The sequence below is a fragment of the Staurois parvus genome, unplaced genomic scaffold (assembly GCF_062004578.1).
Source record: "Staurois parvus isolate SC_StPar_1 unplaced genomic scaffold, SC_StPar_1.0 ptg000147l, whole genome shotgun sequence".
Lineage (NCBI taxonomy): Eukaryota > Metazoa > Chordata > Amphibia > Anura > Ranidae > Staurois > Staurois parvus.
The window spans coordinates 4,777,895-4,792,727 of NW_028317943.1; the positions used below are offsets into that span (position 1 = coordinate 4,777,895).

Genomic DNA, 14,833 nt, shown 5'->3' on the forward strand with positions numbered 1-14,833 from the left:
CCCTTCTCTTCAGAGTAGGAGATAGTCGGATAGATTGGGGTAGTGAGTTCCAGAGGATTGGATTGGCTCAGGAGAAGTCCTGGAGGTGAGCATGGCAGGAGGTAACAAGGGAGCCAGAGAGCAGGAGATCTTCAGAGGAATGAAGGGAATGATTACTTTAGTATTTTTAGACTGGGTTAGTGATATAGCTGGGGGCAGAGTTATGGATGGCTTTGTAAGTTGTTGTTAGTATTTTGAATTTATTTTGTGTGAGTGGCGACCAATGGAGGAATTGGCAGAGAGTGGTACCGGTAGCAGACACTGAGCGGTTAGTAAGGTGGATGAGTCTAGCAGCAGAATTTATGATGGACTGAAGGGAGGATAGTCTATGTAAAGCTAAGCCAATGAGGAGCGGGTTGAGTGATGACCAGGGAGTGAACTATGAGCTTTTTTGTGTTTTCATTGGTTAGGATTAGGCGTATTTTGGAGATGTTGAGGAAGTTGAGGTGGCGGGCTTTGGACATTGATTGGATGACAGTATAACATTGAGGGATGGGTTAATTTATTTTTAGTGTAACACAACACAAGCCTTGTAAATAAGCCTTTTCCCTTTTTCATTTAAATATCTTTTTTTTTTTTAACCAGTTCCCGCCCGGCCATAAGCACAAAGGCGGCCGGGCGAGCAGCGTCCTTTCAGGCATGCACAGTTTGCCTGCCCGCAGGGCCGCTCTGCGGTGCGATCTGTCACCAGCCATGTACCTCGGACACGGCCAATGACAGATCTGTGTACTGGCCCCGTTTCCAGTACCATGTGACCTGCTGTGACCAATCACAGCAGGTCAGATGACAGTTGTATACAATGGATGGCTTCCTTTCATGCCATCTATTGTATACTAGTGTGTCTAGCTGTGAATGGTCACAGCGATCACATGCACAAACTGGGCTAATCACAGCCCAGCTGTGTCATGTGATTAGCTTTGGCCAAATCACAGCCAATCACAAAAAAAAAAAACCCTGAGTGAATTGATGTCATTCAGGCAAATGCTTGCTTATAGCAAAGTAATTCTTTGCTATAAGCAAATTGTGTAAAAAAAACAAAAACAAAATACTGATCACTTCCCCAAAGTAGTACAATGTTACTATAGTAGAAAGAAAATATAGTGAAGTTGGGCCAGTACAGTGGCTTAGTGGTTAGCACGTCTGACTTGCAGTAAATGTGTCATGGGTTTGATTCCCGACCATCACGCCTCCTGCGTGGAATTTGCATGTTCTCCCTGTGCTTGTGTGGGTTTCCTCCCACACTCCAAAGACATGCTGGTAGGTTAATTGGATCCTGTCTAAATTGGCCCTAATATGTGTATGTATGAATGTGAGTTAGGGACCTTAGATTGTACACCCCTTGAGGGTTAGGGACTAATGTGAATATTCAATATATATATATGTGTAAAGCACTGCACAAAATTGGCAGCACTACATAAGTACCTGAAATAAAGTAATTTTTTCATTTTCCGAAAAATGATGACAAAAAAATTACAACTTCAAAAAACTCGCCATTCCTCTTATGAAATACGTCGGACTGTCTACTTTGCAAAAAGGGGTCATTTGGGGATATCTGTATTGTTCTGACATTCTTGGACCTCAAGAAATTAGATTGGCCGTCAGTACTTCAGGATTGATCAATATTCAGATCTATACCATAGTTTGTGAACTCTATAACTTTCCTACAAACTAAATAATACATCCTAATTTGGGTTATTTTCACCAAAGACATGTAGTAGAACACATCTTGGCCTAAATTTATGAAGAACAATTATTTGCAAACTTTTATAACAGAAACAAAGAATAATGTGGGTTTTTTCTATAATTTTCGGTCTTTTTTTGTTAATTTAGCAAAAAATAAAAACCCCAGTGTTGCTTAAATACCACCAGAAGAAAGCTCTAGTTGTGTGAAGAAAATGATAAAATTTTAGTTTGGGTACAGTGTTGTATGACCGCGCAATTGTCATTCAAAATGTGAGAGCAATGGAGGAATTGGCAGAGAGTGGTACCGGTAGCAGACAACTGAGTGGTTGGTAAGGTGGATGAGTCTAGCAGCAGAAATTATGATGGACTGAAGGGAGGATAGTCTATGTAAAGGTAAGCCAATGAGGGGTGAGTTGCAGTAGTCATGGCGAGAGATGACCAGGGAGTGGACTAGGAGCTTTTTTATGGTGTCATTGGTTAGGAAGGGCCGTATTTTGGAGATGTTGAGAAAATTGAGATGGCGGGCTTTGGACATTGATTGGATGACAGCATAACATTGAGGGATGGGTTATACATTATTAAGTGAACTTGTTACTAGTGTCTTGAATGTGCAAAGTACAGATTAAATTTAAGATTTTACCAGATTTTAGCTAGCTGTCTGATCTAGGACTTTATATGAAGTTTGACCATATTTTTGTATGTATTACATCTAATAATAATCTACTGTATTTTCATAGTTTGTGTTCATTACAAGTTACAAATACATCACTTTAGAGTATTGACAGATGAATTACAATGACACCAAATCATATTTAAATCTGTGGGTAAGCAGAATGCCTGCATGGCAGAAGAGCTTTCAAAATGAATTGTCCCTACACAAAATTAGTTGTAATTATGTAAACCTTTGCTTGTAGAGCTTTTTATTTTCCTACAGAGATCATTTTTTACCTAAACTCCTGGGATGTTCATTATTATAATTGGGTCTCTTTCTTTGTGATGCAGAGCCCTGCTATTTCATCACATATGTACTTGATCTAACGCCTCTTTGGTCATGCATCATGGTACAGATGTTCGAGGTCATGCACCATATGTATATAAGGAAACCCAGCCATCTCTTTAGGAAGAATGAATATTTCTGTGGTTACTAAATTTATTTTATATGAAATATATTAAAATAATGAAGCTCTTTAATGAGTGGCATTCATTTTGTATATTTCTGCACAACAGGCAGAGCTGACAACACAGCCATCCAATTATTTCTACGTTATGTATGTACCTAGTTATATGTTGCACTGCTATAACCTAAATTAAATACATAGAAAAAAATATATATAATTTTTATAAAATTAATTGTCTATTTATCATTTCTGGTTTGCTCTGCACTGGAGTGGTATTACAGGATTTTCCAATGATAAATCTGAATTACAATCAACATTGTCTTTTAAGCACTGCCCCGTGAGAGATAATAGTGTAGCTTTCTAATTGGCTTTGCGCAAGCCTGCAGTATGACTGATTTTAGCTGTAGCACTGCCATCCTTCCTTCCACCAGCACTATTATCTCAGAGTGACACTTCCATTACTCTGAACGGAGAAAGATGAACGTCACCTGTCAGAGGCTGGTTAATTGTGTTGCTAGATGTATGTTACTGGGGCGCAGCTTGGACATTTATGAACATAACTGCTTCCTCTGATGTTTGCCATCCTTCACCGATCAATACCGTTCGTATGGTAAGCGCATAATTGAGTGCAGGTATTTACCACCAAAGTCTGACAATGAACCCACTGTTTGATTCCTGCTGTCCATATGTTTGGCACAAATGAACAGATATTTTCTTTTTGATTGCATGCTACTTTGTGAAAATAGCACCTCATTTACAAGTTTCATTTGTTTTTGCAGATTAATGGCCAGGATATCCAGAACAGAGAGGAGGCTGTGATTTTACTTTCCAATGACGAATGTAGGAAAATTGTCCTTCTGGTAGCAAGGCCGGACATACCGGTTAGTAGAGATTCATGACTAAATAAAAAAGGGAAAGCTCTGAAATTCTTGAAAAAGGTATTATGTATTTTGTGGTCCGCTCTTTGTCCAGTTGATGTTTTACTTATGTTTTTTTATGGTTCTGATTTTCATTGTTAGCACTAATAGTTGTGCTACTAGCGACCACATATTAGATCATTTTAATGGCTTGTCCAGAAAAAAGCACTGTAGTAAAAAGATGTTCTGCACTTAATATAAAAGACATAAGTTAGGACACAAATGAAAAAGAGTTCTCTGACATCTGAGAACTGGATGTGTCTGATCTACTAAGGCTGAAAATGTGTGATCTACAGTAAAAGCTTGCCCTTTACTTTACCAACAACCCAGAGTGATCCTGATCACATGGATAACAGGCATAAACTGTGTGCAAAAATAATAAGAAAAACACTCAATAGTGTAATATATATATAGAACATGAAATTATCCCTCTGCTACTGTAAGAAACATTCTTCCCTAATAAGAATAAGCTATAGTATCTGCATAGCCATCTAGTATGAATCATACACAGCAGAGTAAAGTAAACAGACTATAGCAACCATTCCAGCTTTTATTTGTTAAGCTAAACAACAAACATTTTAGTGGGAAGCAATTTCATTGTGTATCACTACATCTTCACATTTCCCTATGGCCTTTTTTTTAAATTCCATCCACCATATGAAGATGACTGTGTATTCTGTATTTAAAAAAAATACTGTAGCAAAACCTAACACAAACAAGAATGTCTTATAAAACACAAGTCATTATGATGATAAATAAGGATCTTCCCTAATGCACATGATTATTGTAAAGAGTGAGCATTAAAGTGGTACCTTAATGCATTATCAGCATCATGGTAAAAAAAAACCTTCAGTATGTGGCCCCGTTCAGCCCCCCTTATACATACCTGAGCCCGATTTCAATCCAGCGATGTGTACGAGAGCAGGGCCTCTCTCCCTCTTCATTAGCTCAGACACAACTATTGGCTTTTACTGCTGTCAATCACAGCCAATGGGGAGGGAGCGGTAGGTGGAGCCGAGCCATGCTGTCTGTGTCTAAAGGACACACAGAGCGAGGCTCGAGAGCGAGCATGCACAAATGCCCTCATAGCAAGCGGCTTGCTGTGGGGGCCCTTGGCAGGGGACCTGTGAAGAGGAGGAATGGCGGTTTTCTGCAAAACCATTCAGTATGTGCCACCCTTCGCCCCCCTTATACATACCTGAGCCCAATCTCAATCCAGCGATGTGTATGAGAGCAGGGGCTCTTTTCCTCATTAGCTCAGACACGACCATTGGCTCTTACTACTGTCAATTACAGCCAATGGGGAGGGAGCGGTAGGTGGAGCTGAGCCATGCTCTCTGTGTTTAAAGGACACACAAAGCGAGGCTCAAGATCGAGCATGCATGAATGCCTGCATAGCAAGCGGCTTGTTGTGGGGGCACTTGGCGGGAGACCCGAGAAGAGGAGGAATGGCGCTGCTCTGCAAAACCATTGCACAGAGCAGGTAAGTATGCCATGTTTGTTTTTTGTTTTTTTAAACTAACGTTTTCAAACACTTTAAATTTAAATTTGAGTGAAACAATGTTTCACATCTTTTGTGATTCTCCTGAACATAGGCATGCACATTTGTTAAGCCTACAAAAATCTTACAACTCATAAGTCATTATAAGTCATAAGCCAGGTCTGCTATATTGTGTGATCCTCTGCAGATCAGACATATCCACATGCAGATATTCAGCAGGACCAAAAAGTGATGGATCAGCAGTTCTCCTGATTTAGTCATCCCTAATTGTAAATACTTGTATTCTGGTCACAATATATCTTGAAATACTTGCATTTGATGAGCAGAATGCTTTTATGTCAATAAAATAATCAATACCGTTAAAATAAATCTCAGTGCAACCAGTAAATATAGACAGATCACGTGATAAACAATAATGTTTCATTTCATTACTTTGTTAAACTATATACAAGTCATATATTGATAATTATGTCATATACTACAACTAGATACTGATATTTACTAACAGAATAATTTTTTCATGTCTAGTTGTTAAATAAGGGACATGTAGGCAGTTCCGCATGTTTAGTGTGCAGATATGTTTTTTGCATATTGTTTGGATTCCGAATGTCAATTTGATTGGACCAATTAATCTTTTCATTTGGATGTGTAAATTTCCTGTATACATTAAGAAACCTATGCTCAGTTTATTTCCAAAACCAGAACTGTGTTTAGCAACGCATGCAACAATGGTAGGGATCTGGGATAAGTCTGAAGAGAGCATCATTAGGCACTGTAGGTAAATTGTCTAATTTCCTGGAATCTCTCTGAAGTTAGCTATAAAGTTTCTGCTTTGGAGAGAGAAATTTAAAGTTCCTTAACACCATAAGAATGGTAATTGGTTCAATTTGAATTCAGAAAGGGATCTGACAAACAATGGCTTTTCATGGCAGCAGTTTGCAGATTCTACGCGGAGCTGGTTATCAATGCTTCATCTCAGAGTCAGAGCATTAAGTAGCTGCACCAATTCATTCCTAAAATATTTTTAAAATTACCTTTGCTATGTTTCATGACTACATTTCATGAAATTTGCTACGTTTCATGAAATTACCTTAGAGTGTCACAGAGGTAGTGGACCCTCTGTGTTTCCAGGCAAATTTAGACCCTAAAGCGGGCCAAGGGATATAAAGAACCTTAGAATGAAGGATGAGGGGCTTTGCAGTTGACAAGTCCCAGGTTGCATCCTAAATTTATGATTGGAAAGACAACAGCTGACATCAGGGGGAAATACACATGCTAGGTCTACAGGCTAGGTCAAGGTCAAACAGGCAATGGGTCAGGGTAGTGGATAATAAAGATTGTCAGGAAAAGGGGCGGAAGGTGAGGGCAGGCAGGTAACAAGGATTGTCAAGAAACATGCAGAGATCATAAACAAGTATTCGAAATGTAACAGATCACCAGTACAGGAGCCTTAAAACAAATACTCGGAGAGGTCTTCGCGCAGGCAACACCCAAGTACACGGAGTAGGTTTAAATAGCTTTCCCAGACATGATCTTCTTAGATTTCTCCAGTGCACTTCTGGCTAAGAACTAGCAGGAGGACTGAGAGTCCATCTAAACACATCTACTGGAAATACATAGGGCAGGTTCAAAAACAGTTGCACAATGGAAAAGGAATCAAACATGGTACTCAACAGCAGACTGTCCACAGAGGTTCGTGTTGAAGCTTCTGGACCAGAGACAGAGGTTGGCGTTGGAGACAGCGAGCAATGTAATGGATCATGAGGGTGTATAAGCCAAAATGGCATACCTCTCCTCAACCTCTGATGATTTAGTCCTCTGGATGTCAGTGTATGGGAATATGTCAGTGCTCTCGTATATATGTGTGAATGGACTGTGACATGCTTAACCATATATTTCTCTATGCCCAAGACTGCCATGTAGGTCTACAATATTTTCAGCTCTGAGGTTTTTTTGCAAGCTTTTTGTGATGTCCAGGGAGAAACAGAACAACGCACTGATTCCAGGCCAAATTTGTTTTACTGGCATTAGAGTTGAAGTAATTTCAGCATTTTTCAGCACATTTAGCTTTGATGTTAAGATTAAAATGAATACAGAATATGAGTGTTATTGTCGCTAACCGCTTTCTACCCTGCAGTAGAGCTGACACTAGCAGGATCACAGAGCAGTTACACATTTACTACTGTTTATTGATACTTTAATATCTTTCAATGTGTTATGGGATCCCAACATTATCAACAATTGAGTCTTATTGTTTATGTGAGGGATGAAAGGCAGTGGAAATGAATATGTTACCAATCTTATTTTGGTGCAAAGCAGAGTGTTTCAAAAGAGTCATTATGATGAAAGGAAGTGGTCAGGCATTTCTATTAGTGCCTACGCCACATTACCATGTGTTAGTACTAATGTGATGTACTAATGTATTCTTTACAGCTGGATGAAGGGTGGCTTGATGATGAAAGGAATGAATTCTTGGAAGAGTTAAACATGCAGATGCTGGAGGAACAACATAATGAAACAATACAGTACACTGCTAATGAAGTGCAACAGGTACAAATGATTAAACTTCCAATGTAACACACATTATTAAACACACAATATAATATAATTATATTAATTTAGTTTTTCTTTTAAATAGTGGGAGATGGAATTTCTAGCTCTTATAAAAGTGTCCTTCACGAAACAGCTATACTTGCATATAGGATGAGCAACTCTTAATGACACATTGCCTGGAGCATTTTGCAGCTTAATAACTTTTTTCTCATTTGGACAGGATTTGCCTGTCTTTCTGCATTGAAACCACTAGTGAAATCTTCTACATTGCTCATAATCAGGACCCAAATCTAAATTTAGTTTTTAGGGGATATTAATGTATAAAGTACATTTGTAAAACCTAGCTAAACTAAGCTATAATAGATCAAAAGATCCAATGTAGTGTAAATATCTGACACAATTATACCGATATGGTCATTTGTTACTGGAATAAAAAACATTTTTAATAGCGCTGTCATTAAATTGTACCATTGAAGTATCAGTTTAAGTCTGATTAAAGAATTCAGTAGACCTGGATGAAAACTCTTTAGATCAGATATGGGGCATGACTGTCTTTAGCAAACCCACTTGTAAAGGGGAACAAATGAATAGGATCACTTTTCTCATCACCTTCCTGCTGCAGACACAAATGAACTTAATACTGGGGCACAGTGGAACTCTCTTTTATACAATTCCTTTATACAACTTGTTTTTTCACTATAAAGATTTTCTTGCAGGATTGTTAACCATACAGCACAATCAAGTACAGGTATACGTTGTCACAGTTTACACTGTAAATGGCAGTCACTCATCCACAAATCCAAATTTCATTTTTTTCTTTTTCGAGTTCTCATACTCTCTTTATTCTTCTCTTCCTATTTATTTTAACACACTGTCCATACCGTCCAGTAGTTTATTTCATTTGTGTTATTTGTCCCATCACAGCACAGGCTCCTACTAGCTTCAAATTTTTTAACAGTGCTCTATTACAAGGGCTTGGAATGTATTCCTAATATAAGAGTGCCAAGCCAGACTTTTACCTCTAAATCTGGTCTGGGGAGCCAGAAATGGTTTCAGTATAGCCCCAATCCCCTTAAAGGCTCACTGAATATACTGTATTGTCTTGCTTTGTTTTTTCCATGCTAGGAGACCTCAATCTTATTTATCACAGAAACATATAGCTTCAATGTATACCCACCATTTCAGATTGCACCTGATACAGTAAAAGCTAAAACCAACAATGTAAGCGGATATTTAATGGAATCCTGATAATTCTGGCATTTACCAGTAGAGCTCTTGTGTTAGAACTTATCTGCAAGCTGATATGAGCCCTTTTGGGCTCATAACAGTAAGTTCTGCTTTAATAAAACTATATGTTTTACAGTACCAATCACAGAATATTTGTGTAGTTATTTCACTGAACTAAAAGTGGTGCCAAAACAATAATAATACTGCTCCACTGGGCTTATTAACGATTGCAACTGAAGGAACAGCCCTAATTATTTGCCAGGTTTCTTTTACAATCCCACTGTAATACTGGCTTTCTCTATCAGGCTTCCAGCTTCCAGAAATTGGACATTAAAGTATTTATGTACATATTCTTAATAAGCAGTAATAGCTTTAAAACTAGTCATTCCCTTACCTCTCTGGTTGCATGTACTGTAAATTAATTTGTTCTCGAATATCCTCACAGATCACAACAAAGACTCCTAAGTCAGGTTTTAGTTGGTTTCCAGAAGCTTAACTGGTTGGCTGCAAAGACTGGTTGGCTGCAAAGAATCTGCTCTCCTTAGAAAATAAAGGCGAAAGGATGTTTAAGTGCCTCTGCTGTACATTTTGACAATGGATTTCTCCACAATACTTGTAGATACAGAGGGTTTCTTTTAAAGTGTTTTTACTACTTGTCCAGAATATGTAAATACTTAAATTGTAAACAGATTGTTTTGTTTTTGCTCCCATGCATCCTTGTTTTTTTATTATTTTTGCTATTTAAAGTGAATTTGTGCATTCACTTCAACTTTTAATTGGGCCTCAGATCCATAGAGACAGTCCCTCCGGGCATTTGGTTATGCTTCAGAACAACTTGGTATCCAAAAATTATTTTGGCAAAATACTGGAGCCTTTATATGCATACATCAATATTAGCTCTCATTATCCAGAGCCATCTTACCTCTGTCCACATTTTTCATCATCTTGCTTCCCATCAAATGTGACAGGCAGCCTCATTCACCAATAAAAAGGTGAAGGGGATAATGACAGGAAGAGGTAGCCCATATATTAACAAATTTGTGGTTGATATTTACATAACAGAGCACCTTAGTTTGGGATACTAAAGATACAGCAACCATGCAGAGAGCCAACTTAAAATACATGTTTTATGGACATGGTTCCACCTTACAAGTAATAGGCCTCAGGTTTACATTACATCCAGACATTTATAGTGGTCAACAATTTACATATACAGTTGTGTCCAAAATTATTCAACCCCCAATGCTGTAAAGGGGTTTAGGGACTATAGTGTACATTTGGAATTGTATTCAGAATCAAATCCTACAAGGACGTTGTAACTACCCAAATGCAACTAAAATGACATCAATTGTTTATGTAATACAGTAGTAAATGGTTCTTATGTGGTTTCTTCATTGCCACAATTATTCAACCCCTTAAAGACTACCACTCTGAAGAACAGAGGTTCATACAGGTGCTTTCCATCAGGTATTGAAAACACCTGTGGATGTCACCGAGCAGCAATCAAGCATAATAAGCACCAATTAGGCAGCTTTAAAATGACTGTGATACTCAGCTCCTTCTAGACATTTACTGGTGTGGTTACAAACATGGTGAAGGCAAGAGAATGGTCCAGGAAGACAAGAGAAGAGGTGATTTCTCTTCACAGGAAGGGCAATGGCTATAAGAAGATTGCAAAGATGTTAAACATACCAAGAGACACCTTAGGAAGCATCATTCGCAAATTCAAGGCAAAGGGCACTGTTGAAACGCTACCTGGTCGTGGCAGAAAGAAGATGCTGACTTCGACTGCTGTGCGCTACCTGAAGCGTAGAGTGGAGAGAAGTCCCCGTGTGACTGCTGAGGAACTGAGAAAAGATTTGTCAGATGTGGGTACAGAAGTTTCAGCCCAGACAATAAGACGCACACTGCGTAATGAAGGCCTCCGTGCCAGAACTCCCAGGCGTACCCCCTTGCTGTCTCCAAAGAATAAGAAGAGTCGACTGCAGTATGCCAAAAGCCATGTGGACAAACCACAAAAGTTGTGGGATAGTGTTCTGTGGACTGATGAAACAAAATTAGAACTGTTTGGGCCCATGGATCAACGCTATGTTTGGAGGAGGAAGAACAAGGCCTATGATGAAAAGAACACCTTGCCTACTGTGAAGCATGGTGGAGGGTCAATCATGCTTTGGGGCTGTTTTGCTTCTGCAGGTACAGGGAAGCTTCAGCGTGTGCAAGGTACCATGAATTCTCTTCAGTACCAGGAGATATTGGATGGAAACGTGATGCAGTCCGTCACACACCTGAGGCTTGGGAGACGTTGGACCTTTCAACAGGACAATGATCCCAAGCATACCTCCAAGTCCACTAGAGCATGGTTGCAGAGGAAAGGCTGGAACATTTTGGAGTGGCCATCGCAGTCACCAGACTTAAATCCGATTGAGAACCTCTGGTGGGACTTAAAGAAAGCAGTTGCAGTGCGCAAGCCTAAGAATGTGACTGAACTGGAGGCCTTTGCCCATGAAGAATGGGCGAAGATACCCGTAGATCGCTGCAAGACACTTGTGTCAAGCTATGCTTCACGTTTAAAAGCTGTTATAACTGTAAAAGGATGCTGTACTAAGTACTAAGATTGAATGTCACTTGGGGGTTGAATAAAACTGATAATGCTGTGAGCACAGAAAAGACATTTGTGGTTATTTCATTATAACTGTTATGTTATATTTGTCTGACCTACAAGTGCCTCTTTAATGTAAATGTAAGCAAGATGACTGAATGATCAAAAGCAATGTCAAACTGGCCAAAACACTCAATTTCAGTGGGGGTTGAATAATTTTGGACACAACTGTAAGCCACAATTTTGTATTTATATTCATGCACCTAAGAAATTAGGATTCCTATACATACAAAATGTTGTAAATATTGGTATTATTTTTGTTAAATACCAGATTGTGGAATGAGGTAAATAAATGTATACAGATACCTTAATATAACAGATTCTCAACATAAGACACTTTACGGCATGTTTCCAAACAATTGCCCTTTTTTCAAATTTTGCATGCCTCCCAAATATATACTGTATATTGGCACTGTAAAATGTTCCTCATTTAAAGTAACCTCTTTCTACATTTTTCTCTATATCTACAATAGAGCCATTCATCCACAAACAGTCTTTCTTCATTGTTTACAGAAAGTAAAAGAAAATCATGAGAATGGCTTTTGTAAGCACTTTTACTAATAGTGAAATTGTTAATTCTGTATTTGTTTTAAGGCACAATTCCATGCTCTAGTTAGTATTGCTGAGGTTGCAATACTCTAAACTTGGTTAATGAAATATTTTTCTTTCCTCAGCAGAAAAAGCCAGAAGAGGAAGATGGTACAACTGACACAGCAACTTCGTCGTCCAATAACCATGAAAAAGACAGTGGTGTAGGACGCACAGATGAAAGTCAGCACCATGATGAGAGCTCAGAAATGGAAAATATAATCAAAGATCACAGAGTCGCTTGTCTTCAGAAAAACCCAAAGCTAAGACAAAGTCAAGATACATTAGGAAGTATTGAACTCCAGTTTAATGACAGTATGGTTTCTGGGGAATACATAGATTCAGATCCTACCATCAGTCAAGAAGAGGAGTGTGAACGGTTTCGACAATTGTTAGAGCTAAAGTGCCAAATCCGAAACCGAGGAGAGTATGACCTGTACTACTCCAGCAGTACAATTGAATGTAGCACAACAGAGCCTTGTGGAGTAGAACATGAGTTACAGCTTTTAAATGAAGAGCTGAGAAGCATTGAACTTGAGTGCCAAAGTATAATGCAGGCGCACCGGCTCCAAAATGTTAGGAATCAACCTAGCGATATTTTGGAAATTCACAGTGATGAGATGTGCAATTACAACACTAGCACAGACTTACGGAGAGACAAAGTGGGTAATATCAGAGAGCACACAGAGCGATCTGATAAGGACAGTTCTAGTGCATATAACACAGCAGAAAGTTGTAGAAGCACACCACTGACTGTAGACAGGTCCCCCGACAGCTCCTTACAAAGAATAATTAGCATCACAAACCGGAAAAATCTCAGTAGCACCATTGTAACAAACCATTTATCATCTGGACTAAGCAGTATTGAGTATACTCCAACCAAATCTCTAACCTGTGGACAGAACCTTCCAGCAGAATACCAAGATACTGTGTTAGAATGCAGTACGTTTTCAGATCATAGGAAACCTATCCCAGATGAAATCCCATACCTTTCACCATATCACAGCTCATCATATAGATATGGAAATATACCAGTCCATGCAAGACATTATCAAAGTTACATGCAACTTGTTCAACAGAAAACTGCGGTAGAATATGCACAAAGCCAACTAAATCTAGTAACAATGTGCAGAGATTCTCCAAGGTCATTAGAGCCAAGAATGGAATGGAAAGTAAAAATAAGGAGTGATGGGACAAGATATATTACTAAAAGGCCAGTAAGAGACAAACTTTTGAAAGAGCGTGCCTTAAAAATAAAAGAAGAGAGGAGTGGCATGACAACAGATGATGATACCATGAGTGAGATGAAAATGGGAAGATACTGGAGCAAAGAAGAAAGGAAACAGCACCTTATGAGGGCAAAGGAGCAGAGGAGGCGTAGAGAATTCATGATGCGCAGTAGACTGGAGTGTCTTAAAGAGAGCCCGCAGAGTGGCAGTGAAAGTAAAAAGGAAATCAGTATAATTGAACTGAGTCACAGAAAAATGATGAAAAAGAGAAACAAAAAGATCTTAGACAACTGGATGACAATCCAAGAACTTATGACACATGGTGAAAGGTCCCCTGATGGTTCCAGAGTACACAATGCCTTTTTATCAGTCACTACTGTTTGAGTAGGACTGTAAAAGAGTAGGCTATCTTTTTAGATAGAGTACCATTGCCTCGTTCAATGTGGCATTTTTATATATTTTGTGACTGTTTATAGTTTCAATTTTGTAAAATCTATTTGGCAATTTTACATTTTTTTCATATATAACTACTTTGCTTATTAATATTGAATGATTTGTGAATATAATAAAATACTTTTTTTTTTTTGTAAAAAATTTAAACTTGAAAGAAAGCCATTTGATTTCTTACTATGATGTATCTCTTGTAGTTAAAAATTTTTGATTTATTTCTCTAGTTAATTTTTTTTCTACTTTCATGATAACTTACAGTAAACGCCAAAATAAACAGTTTTATATACATGATATTTGAAGTACATACAGATAAAGTGCAATGTACCAGATCTCATCTTATGCTTCAGAAATGTTTTTGATTGAGAATGTATACATGAAATATGTAATTTACAACTGTATTTGTCCAAGTCAAATGTCAGTGGCAACCTTGTCACTATTTGTGCTGGCCTCAGTCACGTAGCTAGATATAACTGTGCAGATGGAAGCAAAATAAATTATTATTCATCATTGTTCATAAAGATTGTATTTTTTATTTTACTTTGACCCCAAGTATTCTAATCAAAATGTATGTGGGGCAAATGTAATGAATTGGCCCACTGTACACAGGTGTATTTATAAAAGCGTGAATGTGACTGTCACCAAACATTTACTGGTAGTGAATCAATCACTGTCATCTAAAACATATGCACCAATAAGATTCACCTGCAGTGAATGGTTGATGAATGTCAGAATACCTTTTTTTTAATGTCCTTTGGTGTTTGTATAATGTGAGTCAAAAACTTATTCTTTATTCAGTCATAATGTCATGTTGCATTGAATTTAGTGGGCACTTGGCTAGTACCGGAATAAAGGAGCTGTTGCGGCATGAC

At 38.3% G+C, this 14,833-nt stretch overlaps 1 protein-coding gene across 2 annotated transcripts in view; it reads left to right on the plus strand.

Moving 5' to 3' along the window:
* PDZRN4 (PDZ domain containing ring finger 4) overlaps positions 1 to 14,482 on the plus strand; it is a 236,351-nt gene extending 221,869 nt beyond the window's left edge. The window contains exons 6-8 of one of the 2 annotated variants that reach the window (XM_089673993.1): positions 3,620 to 3,721; positions 7,692 to 7,808; positions 12,375 to 14,482. In XM_089673993.1, coding sequence (XP_089530119.1) covers positions 3,620 to 3,721; positions 7,692 to 7,808; positions 12,375 to 13,898 — 1,743 coding nt within the window. In that variant the 3' untranslated portion in view covers positions 13,899 to 14,482. Of the gene's footprint in view, positions 1 to 3,619; positions 3,722 to 7,691; positions 7,809 to 12,371 lie in introns of both variants that reach the window. The other variant, XM_089673992.1, reaches the window with a different exon arrangement.
* The last annotated feature ends 351 nt before the right edge of the window (positions 14,483 to 14,833 follow it).